Consider the following 13,608-nt stretch of genomic DNA (forward strand, 5'->3'; position numbering starts at 1 on the left):
CCATGTGACTATACAGTAGCCTACATCTATAGTCTACTGTAAAATCATATGCTGCTTTAGGCTAAATACTATAGTTTTCTGTGTGTTTCAATAGGACAAATGGAAAGAGGTCCTACTGTATTCTAAATTGTGGTGTAGAGTATCTACAATGTGACCTCCCTAAATAATGGTGGTGTAGAGTATCTACAATGTGACCTCCCTAAATAATGGTGGTGTAGTGAATCTACAATGTGACCTCCCTAAATAATGGTGGTGTAGAGTATCTACAATGTTACCTCCCTAAATAATGGTGGTGTAGTGACTCTACAATGTGACCTCCCTAAATAATGCAAAAGTTGCATTTTACCTTCATTCATGAGGAGAGAATGCAGGAGACAGTCAACTAATAAAGCAGGCAGAGGACCATTTTGTGGTGCTGAAATGTAAAGCTGCAACTGCAGCGCAATCAATAGGAGGTGAACAGCACCTGGTGCTGAAAATATAGCAGCACAATCAATAGGAGGTGAACAGCACCTGGTGCTGAAAATATAGCAGCACAATCAATAGGAGGTGAACAGCACCTGGTGCTGAAAATATAGCAGCACAATCAATAGGAGGTGAACAGCACCTGGTGCTGATAATATAGCAGCACAATCAATAGGAGGTGAACAGCGCCTGGTGCTGATAATATAGCAGCACAATCAATAGGAGGTGAACAGCGCCTGGTGCTGAAAATATAGCAGCACAATCAATAGGAGGTGAACAGCGCCTGGTGCTGATAATATAGCAGCACAATCAATAGGAGGTGAACAGCGCCTGGTGCTGAAAATATAGCAGCACAATCAATAGGAGGTGAACAGCACCTGGTGCTGAAAATATAGCAGCACAATCAATAGGAGGTGAACAGCACCTGGTGCTGAAAATATAGCAGCACAATCAATAGGAGGTGAGCAGCACCTGGTGCTGAAAATATAGCAGCACAATCAATAGGAGGTGAACAGCACCTGGTGCTGAAAATATAGCAGCACAATCAATAGGAGGTGAACAGCACCTGGTGCTGAAAATATAGCAGCACAATCAATAGGAGGTGAGCAGCACCTGGTGCTGAAAATATAGTTAACTTGTGATGCAAGTGTTGCACAGCAACAGATGGAGAAAACCTACACCAGTCGAGTAATTAATTTCAACAATAATCTTCATTTTAATTTGACTTTAAAAACAACAAGAGATCTTAATTGGAGTCTATTTCTTCAGAGTGAAGGTCCATATAAATAACTTAACTGTCTGAGCTAGGCTGTGTGGGGGCGAAGGCCCATATAAATAACTTAACTGTCTGAGCTAGGCTATGGGGGGGCGAAGGCCCATATAAATAACTTAACTGTCTGAGCTAGGCTATGGGGGGGCGAAGGCCCATATAAATAATTTAACTGTCTGAGCTAGGCTGTGTGGGGGTGAAGGCACATATAAATAACTTAACTGTCTGAGCTAGGTTATGTGGGGGCGAAGGCCCATATAAATAACTTAACTGTCTGTGCTAGGCTGTGTGGGGGCGAAGGCCCATATAAATAACTTAACTGTCTGAGCTAGGCTATGTGGGGGCGAAGGCCCATATAAATAACTTAACTGGCTGAGCTAGGCTGTGTGGGGGCGAAGGCCCATATAAATAACTTAACTGTCTGAGCTAGGCTATGTGGGGGCGAAGGCCCATATAAATAACTTAACTGGCTGAGCTAGGCTATGTGGCTTAACAGCATCTTTCACAAGACAACAACATGGCCTAATAAAAGAGGGATTTGTATTTATTTATTAGGCCAACTTACAACTGCAACATGGCCAAAAAGGCAGCATCCTACATAAAACAATAATTTAAAGAAAAACAGGTGATGTCTGTGTCTGAGCGTCTGTAGCCCTGTATCAGGAGTGACCAGAGTAACCTGAGTGTCTGTAGCCCTGTATCAGAGTGACCAGAGTAACCTGAGTGTCTGTAGCCCTGTATCAGAGTGACCAGAGTAACCTGAGTGTCTGTAGCCCTGTATCAGGAGTGACCAGAATAACCTGAGTGTCTGTAGCCCTGTACCAGAGTGACCAGAGTAACCTGAGTGTCTGTAGCCCTGTATCAGGAGTGACCAGAGTAACCTGAGTGTCTGTAGCCCTGTATCAGAGTGACCATAGTAACCTGAGTGTCTGTAGCCCTGTACCAGAGTGACCATAGTAACCTGAGTGTCTGTAGCCCTGTATCAGAGTGACCAGAGTAACCTGAGTGTCTATAGCCCTGTATCAGAGTGACCATAGTAACCTGAGTGTCTGTAGCCCTGTACCAGAGTGACCATAGTAACCTGAGTGTCTATAGCCCTGTATCAGGAGTCTGGGATAATCTGCTCCTGTAACGACAAAACAAACAGAAAATACTGTCAGCATGACACCTAAAATAGCCATTGATAAGCACTAATAATCACAATAATAATAATAACAATAATAACAATTATAATAATAATAATAATAATTACTATAATGTTAGTAGCCTATATGACTATTTATTAAAAACTAAGTTATTTACTTAATGGGAAAAGTTGCATTTCCCCTCGGACACGATCTTGTGGATGTCAGGTGAGAGGGATGTGATGTTGATGAGCAGGCAGTCCTCGGTTGCCTTATGTGAAAGCCGGTTCCTGTCGTGAGTCGATTGCATTCATAGAGGAAAAGGAGGACTCACAGGTGGAAGTTGATCCAAACATTGTTAGCACATAAAAGGAATTCCTCCATTTCCAAAATACGAAGGTGTTCAGCTGATGCCCTCATTGGGTATAGCGAGCACCATCCCCTTCTCTCTCCCTCCATCCCCCTCTCTCTCCCTCCATCCCCCTCTCTCTCCCTCCATCCCCCTCTCTCTCCCTCCTTCCCCCTCTCTCTCCCTCCATCCCCCTCTCTCTCCCTCCATCCCCCTCTCTCCCCCTCCATCCCCCTCTCTCTCCCTCCATCCCCCTCTCTCTCCCTCCATCCCCCTCTCTCTCCTTCCATCCCCCGTTCTCTCCCACCATCCCCCTCTCTCTCCCTCCATCCCCCTCTCTTACACCCAGGTTCTGTTATCTCAGGTCATAAATTCCTGGAGGAGACTCTCTCCCTCGTGCAGTATAGAGAGAGGGTTTCACACTCTGATGGATGAGACAATGCAAGCCATTCATTTGTGGGGCGATTTCCTTCAACCTGCTGACCAGGCCCCTGTGTCTGTCCACCATAGCAGGAGCCCTGACGGTGACCACAAAGTTGACTTTTTCGAATGACAGGCCAAGCTATGTAAACAATTGTTCCAGCTTTGTGAATAGGATGTTCCCGGTGGTGTGTCCTTCCAGGGCAACGTCCCCGGCGGTGTGTCCTTCCAGGGGAACTCCCCGGTGGTGTGTCCTTCCAGGGGAACGTCCCCGGCGGTGTGTCCTTCCAGGGGAACGTCCCGGCGGTATGTCCTTCCAGGGGAACGTCCCCGGTGGTGTGTCCTTCCAGGGGAACGTCCCCGGTGGTGTGTCCTTCCAGGGGAACGTCCCCGGTGGTGTGTCCTTCCAGGGGAACGTCCCAGGCGGTGTGTCCTTCCAGGGGAACGTCCCAGGCGGTGTGTCCTTCCAGGGGAACGTCCCCGGTGGTGTGTCCTTCCAGTTGAATCAGTGCCAGTAGCTCTTCTTTAAAGTCATTTCCATGAAAATAACGGACATGTACACACAACTGTGCTACATCGGTGTTGTCAGTACTCTCATCAATAGCCAGGGGAAAATGCTCAGCCTGACTGAGCCCCTCCAGAACAATCCTATGCACATCATCCGCCAGAGCACAGACACGGCGTCCGGCTGATGTCACAGACAGGGGCACCTGTTTGACAGACGCAATTAGGCTATCCATAGACTTGTCTGTAGACAATTCCTCCAAAACTGTCACCATGCTCTTTTTAAACAGCTCTGCTTCTGTGAAGGGCATGTTGTGTTTGGTTAGAACCCTGGATGCTTTTAGGAAAGCACTTGTGACCTTCTGTTGTTGGGTCATGAAGGAGGATTCTACTGCCGTGTTTGTAGCTTGTAGTTAATGCTTCAGTGTTCTGAGGAGGATTCTACTGCCGTGTTTGTAGGTTGAAGTTAATGCTTCAGTGTTTCTGCGTCGGGCCTCTGTCTGGGGCGGGAAGGCTACTTTGAAAGTACCGTGTTTAGATTCATAATGCCGTCTGAGATTGAATTATTTGCAAACAGTGACATTTTTATTGCAACAAGACGCACTGGCTTGGCATTGGAGAAAGATGGTAAGATGAATGCATATCTCTCTGTCTGTTCTTCCCTGAAACTTTGATTTTCATTATCTACCTTTTGTTACTTTTTGAGAGCGACATGTTCTCTTGCTATCAAGCTCATTGTTCTGAATGAATGTTGACATTAATAAAGTAGTGTAGACTACAGTAGGCTACGTAGACCTGTTTTTCCCCACCAATCAACACACAGAGAAATAAACAAAAAGTTATAATTGAATAGAGATATTGGTGATTTTATGATTTTATCAGATCTAAATTATTTTATTGTCACTGAATGTACTATGTACTAATCAAATGTGTTAAACATGTTGTTAAATTTGTAGTGTAGGCCTATTAATTGTGCTAATATTATACGCTAATTATGTTCTGGCCCGCCCACTTTAAATCAGAAAAAAATTCTCCCGATGTCACGTCCTGACCAGAGAAAGCTGTTATTTTCTATGGTAGAGTAGGTCAGGGCGTGACAGGGGGGTTTTCTAGTTTAGTTTTTCTATGTTGTTTTCTAGTTTTGTATTTCTATGTTGGGTTTTGTTTGGGATGATCTCCAATTAGAGGCAGCTGGTCATCGTTGACTCTAATTGGAGATCATACTTAAGTAGGTGTTTTTCCCACCTGGGTTTGTGGGAGATTGTTTTTGAGTAGTGTATGTTTCACCTCTGCATCACGGTTTGTTGTTTTTTTGTTCTTTAGTTTATGTGTATGTATTGCATAGTTTCACAGTTCAATAAAATATGTGGAACGATAATCACTCTGCACTTTGGTCCGCTCCTCTCTATGACAACCGTGACACCCGAAGCCAAATCTAGTTGACAAACCCTGTTTTATAGTATGTCATGGCCTTTTCTGGCCAACTGCTGTTATGTTTATGATATACTATGGTGTTGTGTCACTAGACTTTGACCAGATATTATTGCATCCAAAGATCAACTGTACCTAGAACATAGATACAGAGCCACTTGTTATCAGGAAGCTGCTCTCTCAGCCCAACGGAAAATATCTCAATAACTTGACATGTTCTGGTTGTGAATTCAGGCTACAAGGTAAGAATCTTCCCAGGGATTATTGGAAAGTGTGTAGAGAAATTAAATGTATGGTGTTATTTTAGTATAGTGACTGACAGTAAAACACTCAGATCTAACAGTCCATTTCACCTGGGACAGTTATGTGACAGTTCAATCATACAAAATGGCGCTAACTGGGCGTAGGCAAGTCAAATTCAAAAACATATTGTTCATATATTCGTATATTGTGGTTATTTTACAATTTGTATATTTTTATGTATAAGTTGTAAATCGTCTTTTCAAAATATCGTAAAATTTGTTTTCTAAACTACAATGAACTCCTACTTCCTGTGTAATTTGGTATGAAACCACTGAACAGACTTTTCTTAACATTGTTATTATGAACTGAATTCAGTAACAGCATAATAATATCATACCTGTTGAACAAAGCAACACACTAGAATGAGAGAAATTATTAAAAGAGAAAGTGACTTATTAATATTATGTTATTATTATTATTATTACTATTAGTTCCACTACATGGAGAAAAGGTGAAAAATATCAGTCACGACTACATGTTCATGTGATGCATTAAATCACCTGACTGTTGGGATGTGTCTGTTAGGAAATGTTTTATTTCTAAGAGATAATGAATAAAATACAACAATTGACATTCAATAATTAGTTGTCACTGTGTTAACCACAACCAACATGTTGGATCTCTGTTTAGTTGTTACTGTGTTAACCACAACCAACATGTTGGATCTCTGTTTAGTTGTCACTGTGTTAACCACAACCAACATGCTGGATCTCTGTTTAGTTGTCACTGTTGACCACAACCAACATGTTGGATCTCTGTTTAGTTGTTACTGTGTTAACCACAACCAACATGTTGGATCTCTGTTTAGTTGTCACTGTGTTAACCACAACCAACATGCTGGATCTCTGTTTAGTTGTCACTGTTGACCACAACCAACATGTTGGATCTCTGTTTAGTTGTCACTGTGTTAACCACAACCAACATGCTGGATCTCTGTTTAGTTGTCACTGTGTTAACCAACATGCTGGATCTCTGTTTAGTTGTTACTGTGTTAACCACAACCAACATGCTGGATCTCTGTTTAGTTGTCACTGTGTTAACCACAACCAACATGCTGGATCTCTGTTTAGTTGTCACTGTGTTAACCACAACCAACATGCTGGATCTCTGTTTAGTTGTCACTGTGTTAACCACAACCAACATGCTGGATCTCTGTTTAGTTGTTACTGTGTTAACCAACATGTTGGATCTCTGTTTAGTTGTTACTGTGTTAACCACAACCAACATGCTGGATCTCTGTTTAGTTGTCACTGTGTTAACCACAACCAACATGCTGGATCTCTGTTTAGTTGTCACTGTGTTAACCACAACCAACATGCTGGATCTCTGTTTAGTTGTCACTGTGTTAACCACAACCAACATGCTGGATCTCTGTTTAGTTGTCACTGTGTTAACCACAACCAACATGCTGGATCTCTGTTTAGTTGTCACTGTGTTAACCACAACCAACATGCTGGATCTCTGTTTAGTTGTCACTGTGTTAACCACAACCAACATGCTGGATCTCTGTTTAGTTGTCACAGTGTTAACCACAACCAACATGCTGGATCTCTGTTTAGTTGTCACTGTGTTGACCACAACCAACATGCTGGATCTCTGTTTAGTTGTCACTGTGTTAACCACAACCAACATGCTGGATCTCTGTTTAGTTGTCACTGTGTTGACCACAACCAACATGCTGGATCTCTGTTTAGTTGTCACTGTGTTAACCACAACCAACATGCTGGATCTCTGTTTAGTTGTCACTGTGTTAACCACAACCAACATGCTGGATCTCTGTTTAGTTGTCACTGTGTTAACCACAACCAACATGCTGGATCTCTGTTTAGTTGTCACTGTGTTAATCACAACCAACATGCTGGATCTCTGTTTAGTTGTTACTGTGTTAACCAACATGTTGGATCTCTGTTTAGTTGTCACTGTGTTAACCACAACCAACATGCTGGATCTCTGTTTAGTTGTTACTGTGTTAACCAACATGTTGGATCTCTGTTTAGTTGTCACTGTGTTAACCACAACCAACATGCTGGATCTCTGTTTAGTTGTCACTGTGTTAACCACAACCAACATGCTGGATCTCTGTTTAGTTGTCACTGTGTTAACCACAACCAACATGCTGGATCTCTGTTTAGTTGTCCCTGTGTTAACCACAACCAACATGTTGGATCTCTGTTTAGTTGTCACTGTGTTAACCACAATCAACATGCTGGATCTCTGTTTAGTTGTCACTGTGTTAACCACAACCAACATGCTGGATCTCTGTTTAGTTGTCACTGTGTTAACCACAATCAACATGCTGGATCTCTGTTTAGTTGTCACTGTGTTAACCACAACCAACATGTTGGATCTCTGTTTAGTTGTCACTGTGTTAACCACAACCAACATGTTGGATCTCTGTTTAGTTGTCACTGTGTTAACCACAACCAACATGCTGGATCTCTGTTTAGTTGTCACTGTGTTAACCACAACCAACATGTTAGATCAATGTTTAGTTGTCACTGTGTTAACCAACATGTTGGATCTCAGTATTTAAAATGTAATAAAATGTATGCACTCTACTGTAAGTTGCTCTGGATAAGAGCGTCTGCTAAATGACTAAAATGTAAATGTAAAATGTTTAGTTGTCACTGTGTTAACCACAACCAACATGCTGGATCTCTGTTTAGTTGTCACTGTGTTAACCACAACCAACATGCTGGATGTCTGTTTACAGGGGTCAGTGCTCTAAAATGAGTCTCTCTGGGGAGAGAGAGGAGGGGGGCCCTGCCTCTAAAATGAGTCTCTCTGGGGAGAGAGAGGAGGGGGGCCCTGCCTCTAAAATGAATCTCTCTGGGGGACATGACACCAAAGCTAAGAGGTAAGATGTCAATTTTATTAATAATTGATTAAGTTTATTTCCTAAATAAATAGCTATCTTAAGGTGAATGCACTTACTGTAAATCTCTCTGGATAAGAGCATCTGCTAAATCAGGGGTTCTCAATCCGGGGTCTGTGGAGGTACTGCAGGGGTAGTAATTACTGAGAATTACTAGTTAATTGTATCACTTACAATCATAAAATAACAACTTATACCATAACAAACAATTAAACTGACATAAACCAAAATCACTATATATGTAGTTATTTAGTTAATTACCAAATTGAGCCGGTCGGTCACATTTGAGAGTGAGGGAGATATATAGCATTTTGCATAAAAAAAACATGATTTTTGTCTCTCTGAAATGAAACCATCAAGTGATAGATTTTAAACAAATCCTTGTCTGTGAGAGATGTAATAATTAATACATAATTTCTTTAAACAATAAAAGCTCATTTCTGTAAAGTGATATGTTGCGTTTTGGAACTCTTCTTATGTTTCCCATCTGAGATCAGAGTAGATGAGAGATGTAATGTTTGTCTCTGTTGTGTTGAAGTCCAATCAAGCAGGAGAGACCAGCCTCCCCTGTTCCCAGCTGTGTGTCCATGAAGAGTGACTGGTCTATTTTTGAACCTATAAACTTTAGAGAGGGAGACTTTTCTACTGAACAAAGGTAAGAAGAACTCATGGGTCATGGTCAGTGAGTTAAACAACACTGTCTCTAGTCATTTCTCCTCTCCCATTTTCACATTTCTTTTGGTTGTTTTCATAATCCATAGGCTAACCCTTTAGTCCATTTTCATAGTCCTAAAACAGGTGTGTGTGTGTGTGTGTGTGTGTGTGTGTGTGTGTGTGTGTGTGTGTGTGTGTGTGTGTGTGTGTGTGTGTGTGTGTGTGTGTGTGTGTGTGTGTGTGTGTGTGTGTGTGTGTGTGTGTGTGTGTGTGTGTGTGTGTGTGTGTGTGTGTGTGTGTGTGTGTGTGTGTGTACTGTAATCTCATGTTTTGTCCACAGAAACCAACAGGAGAGATCCGAGTCAGAGATTCTCAGTGGCCAGTCTTCCCAGAGTCATCAAACAGACCTGGACTCTATATTCAGTGTATGTGGTCCTGTTATGAACATTTGTTTTTGTTGACCTCAAGTAAAGTTTCTTTCAATCATTCATTAATGTGTTAATGAGAAAGCATTTCTTCTCTTGCTTAACTTATTTACTTGATTTATTTTAGTTGCTTGAAGAGAAAATGATGACATTTGTGAAGAACGAGCTGAAGATGTTCAAGAGGATTCTTAGTCCAGAACTCCCAGAAGGCTTTGAGAGTCAGAAGCAGGATGAGGAAGTGGTGGATGCTGAAGATGAGAAGCAGGAGAGCAGTGCCAGAGAGGGGGCTCTGAAGATCACACTGCACGTCCTGAGGAAAATGAACCAGAAGGAGCTTGCTGACACACTGGAGAAATGTAAGATCTGTCTGCCTCATGTTGAATGATGTTTTATAACATTTAAAAGCTGTAGCTAAAGTACAGCTAAAGTAGCTGAGTAACTCAATGATATTGTCGCAGCCTTAACACAACACCTAGTGACCTCATCAAGTAGCAGCAGCGATGTGTTGTGTTGATTAATTTAGAGAGAGAGAGACAACATTAATAATACCATCAATAATACCAATAATAATATAATCAGTCAAACCAGTCTGTAATGTATTATGAAAACATTTACACATTTATACAGTCAGTTAAGAGAATACATTATTACAATAGAAAACTTTTTAACAGTCCTTCAATAATGTAGGCATTAAAACAGATGTAATATTAATATCCTCTGTGTTATTTCTAGATTCAGATGATCCTGCTGTGATTTGCCAACGTGAACTCAAATCTAATCTAAAGAAGAAGTTTCAATGTGTATTTGAGGGGATCGCTAAACAAGGAAACCCAACACTTCTCAATAAGATCTACACAGAGCTCTACATCACAGAGTGTGGAACAGGACAGGTCAATAATGAACATGAGCTGAGACAGATTGAGACAACAACCAGGAAACAAGCAAGACCAGAGACTGCAATCAAATGTAACGACATCTTCAAACCCTTAACTGGACAAGACAAACTAATCAGAACTGTGCTGACAAAGGGAGTCGCTGGCATTGGAAAAACAGTCTCTGTGCAGAAGTTCATTCTGGACTGGGCTGAAGGAAAAGCAAATCAGGATGTCCAATTTGTGTTTTCATTCCCTTTTCGGGAGCTGAATTTGATGAAAGGGGAAAAACACACTTTGATTGAACTTCTTAATCACTTCTCAATGGAAATCAAACAATCAAGAATTTCCAACTACAACAAGTACAAAGTTCTGTTCATCTTTGATGGTCTGGATGAGTGCCGACTGCCCCTAGACTTCCAGAAGAACAAGATCTGTTGGGACGTCACAGAGTCAACCTCAATGGATGTTCTGCTGACAAATCTCATCAAGGGAAATCTGCTTCCCTCTGCTCTCCTCTGGATAACTACCCGACCTGCAGCAGCCAATAAGATCCCTTCAGGGTGTGTTGACCAGGTGACAGAGGTACGAGGGTTCAATGACCCACAGAAGGAGGAGTACTTCAGGAAGAGATTCAGTGATGAGGACCTGGCCAACAGAATCATCTCACACATAAAGACATCAAGGAGCCTCCACATCATGTGCCACATTCCAGTCTTCTGTTGGATTTCTGCAACAGTCCTCGAACACATGCTGAAACATAAGAGAGAAGAGATGCCCAAGACTCTGACTGGGATGTACACACACCTTGTGGTGTTTCATACCAAACAGAAGAATGAAAAGTATCTTGGGAAAGAAGAGACAGGTCCACACTGGAATAAAGAGAGCATTCTGTCACTGGGAAAACTGGCTTTTCAACAGCTTGTGAATGGCAATCTGATTTTCTATGAAGAAGACCTGAAAAAGGCTGGCATTGATGTCAATGAAGCCTCGGTGTACTCAGGATTGTGCACACAGCTCTTTAAAGAGGAATGTGTTCTGTACCAAGACAAGGTGTACTGCTTTGTTCATCTGAGCATTCAGGAGTTTCTGGCTGCTGTATATGTGTTCCTCTCATTCAACAACAACAATGAGAATCTAATGGCCGAACCGCAATCAACGTCCAGGAACCTTTCTGCGCTGTTCAGAGACAAGCATAAAGTTACTTTCTACAAGAGTGCTGTGGATAAAGCCTTACACAGTGAGACGGGAAACCTGGACCTGTTCCTCCGCTTCCTTCTGGGCCTCTCACTGGAGTCCAATCAGAAGCACTTACGAGGTCTACTGACAAAGACAAGAAGCAGCTCAAAGACCCATGAAAAAACAGTGAACTACATCAAGGAGAAGATCAGGGAGAATCCCTCTCCAGAGAGGAGCATCAATCTGTTCCACTGTCTGAATGAACTGAATGACCATTCTCTAGTGGAGGAGATCCAATTCTACCTGAGATCAGGAAGTCTCTCAAAACCCAACCTGTCACCTGCACAGTGGTCAGCTCTGGTCTTTGTGTTGCTGACTTCAGAAAAGGAGCTGGATGTGTTTGACCTGAAGAAATACTCCAGATCAGAGGAAGGTCTTCTGAGGCTGCTGCCAGTGGTCAAAGCCTCCAGAGCTGTTCTGTGAGTAAATAAAATGACATTTAAGAAGTAATCATCAGGAAGAAATATTCTGTTTAGATAAAAATATGTATTATAATATGTATATAATATTATGTTGAATAACACATTGAATAAATGCATTGATTTTCACATTAGTATAACAATATGACCATACAATTCTAGGAGACGGAAGATGAATTTATATGCTGTTTGAGAGAATAAACCAAATGCATCTGCCATTATCCTTCTACACTACTTGTTAATTTAACAGTGTGTTTGTGAAGTCATGATGATCTCGTTGCAGGCTGTCAGGCTGTGGAGTCACAGAGGAAGGCTGTGATTCTCTGGTCTCAGCTCTGAAGTCAAACCCCTCACACCTGAGAGAGCTGGACCTGAGTAACAATGACATGAAGGATTCAGGAGTGAAGCTGCTCTCTGCTGGACTGGAGGATCCCCACTGTAAACTGGAGACTCTGAGGCCAGTATTCCTGTAGTTGGTCAACAAGTGATAACTGTTCACCAGTTCCACATGTGTTTACCAGGCACACATAGTCCACACCATATGTGTTTGGACAGTGAAGATTACAGTTTTACATTTGGTGCTATGCTCCAGCATTTTGGATTTGAGATGTTTCATATTAGGTGACAGTACAGAATGTCACCTTTTATTTGAGGGTATTTTCATACATAGCTGTTTTACCAATTACAAATTAAAGCACTTTCTGTACGTAGTTCTCCTATTTGAAGAAGTCTTAATTATTTGGACAAATTCACTTATATTGTATTAAAGTAGCCATAAGTTTAGTATTTAGTCCCATATTCCATGCCTGCAGTGATTACATCAAGCTTGTGATTCTACTAACTTGTTGAATTCATTTTTCAGTTTGTCTTGGTTGTGTTTTGGATGATGTTTTTCCTAATATAAACTGATTGGTGAATAATGTCCTGTCATTTTGGAGTCACTTTACTTGTATTGTCAGTAAGAATAAGAATGAATCGAGAATGATGATGAATGAGAAAGTTACAGAGGCACAAGGATCATACCCACTCTGTTATTGGTAATGGTGAGAGGTTAGCATGTTTTGTTGTAGCCTCTGTTATTGGTAATGGTGAGAGGTTAGCATGTTTTGTTGTAGCCTCTGTTATTGCTAATAGTGAGAGGTTAGCATGTTTTGTTGTAGCCTCTGTTATTGGTAATGGTGAGAGGTTAGCATGTTTTGCTGTAGCCTCTGTTATTGGTAATGGTGAGAGGTTAGCTGTTTTGTTGTAGCTTTTGTTATTGGTAATGGTGAGAGGTTAGCATGTTTTGTTGTAGCCTCTGTTATTGGTAATGGTGAGAGGTTAGCATGTTTTGTTGTGGCCTCTGTAACTTTCTCACTCATTCTGATTCATGATTTATTCATGATTTTTTTATGTTATGGCTTTAGAAACATCTGGTAGGCTAATTGACATAATTTGGATGTATTTCAAGGCCTACCTTCAAACTCAGTGCCTCTTTGCTTGACATCATGGGAAAATGAAAAGAAATCAGCCAAGATCTCAGAAAAAAAATTGTAGACCTCCACAAGTATGGTTCATCCTTGGGAACAATTTCCAAACAATTTCCATCTGTTCAAACAATAGTACGCAAGTCTAAACACCATGGGACCACTCAGCCGCCATTCCGCTCAGGAAGGATACGCGTTCTGTCTCCTAGAGATGAACTTACTTTGGTGCAAATCAATCCCACAACAACAGCAAAGGACCTTGTGAAGATGTTGGAGGAAACAGGTACAAAAGT

General features: G+C 41.5%; 1 protein-coding gene and 1 long non-coding RNA gene across 2 annotated transcripts; both read left to right on the top strand.

Annotated features, from left to right (window-relative positions):
* Positions 1-5,095: 5,095 nt before the first annotated feature.
* Positions 5,096-9,024, top strand: LOC145877324 (uncharacterized). The gene is made up of 3 exons (XR_014391647.1): positions 5,096-5,304; positions 8,079-8,222; positions 8,779-9,024. It is a non-coding gene; the product is annotated as an uncharacterized LOC145877324 (long non-coding RNA).
* A 1,033-nt stretch (positions 9,025-10,057) lies between these two features.
* Positions 10,058-12,322, top strand: LOC145877323 (NLR family CARD domain-containing protein 3-like). Its single transcript, XM_082972640.1, has 2 exons — positions 10,058-11,849; positions 12,133-12,322. Exons 1-2 carry the CDS (start codon positions 10,468-10,470, stop codon positions 12,320-12,322), a joined length of 1,572 nt encoding a protein of 523 aa, XP_082828766.1. The 5' UTR covers positions 10,058-10,467.
* Positions 12,323-13,608: the final 1,286 nt, after the last annotated feature.

This window comes from Salmo salar, unplaced genomic scaffold, assembly GCF_965601325.2.
Source record: "Salmo salar unplaced genomic scaffold, fSalSal1 ptg000867l, whole genome shotgun sequence".
Classification (NCBI taxonomy): domain Eukaryota; kingdom Metazoa; phylum Chordata; class Actinopteri; order Salmoniformes; family Salmonidae; genus Salmo; species Salmo salar.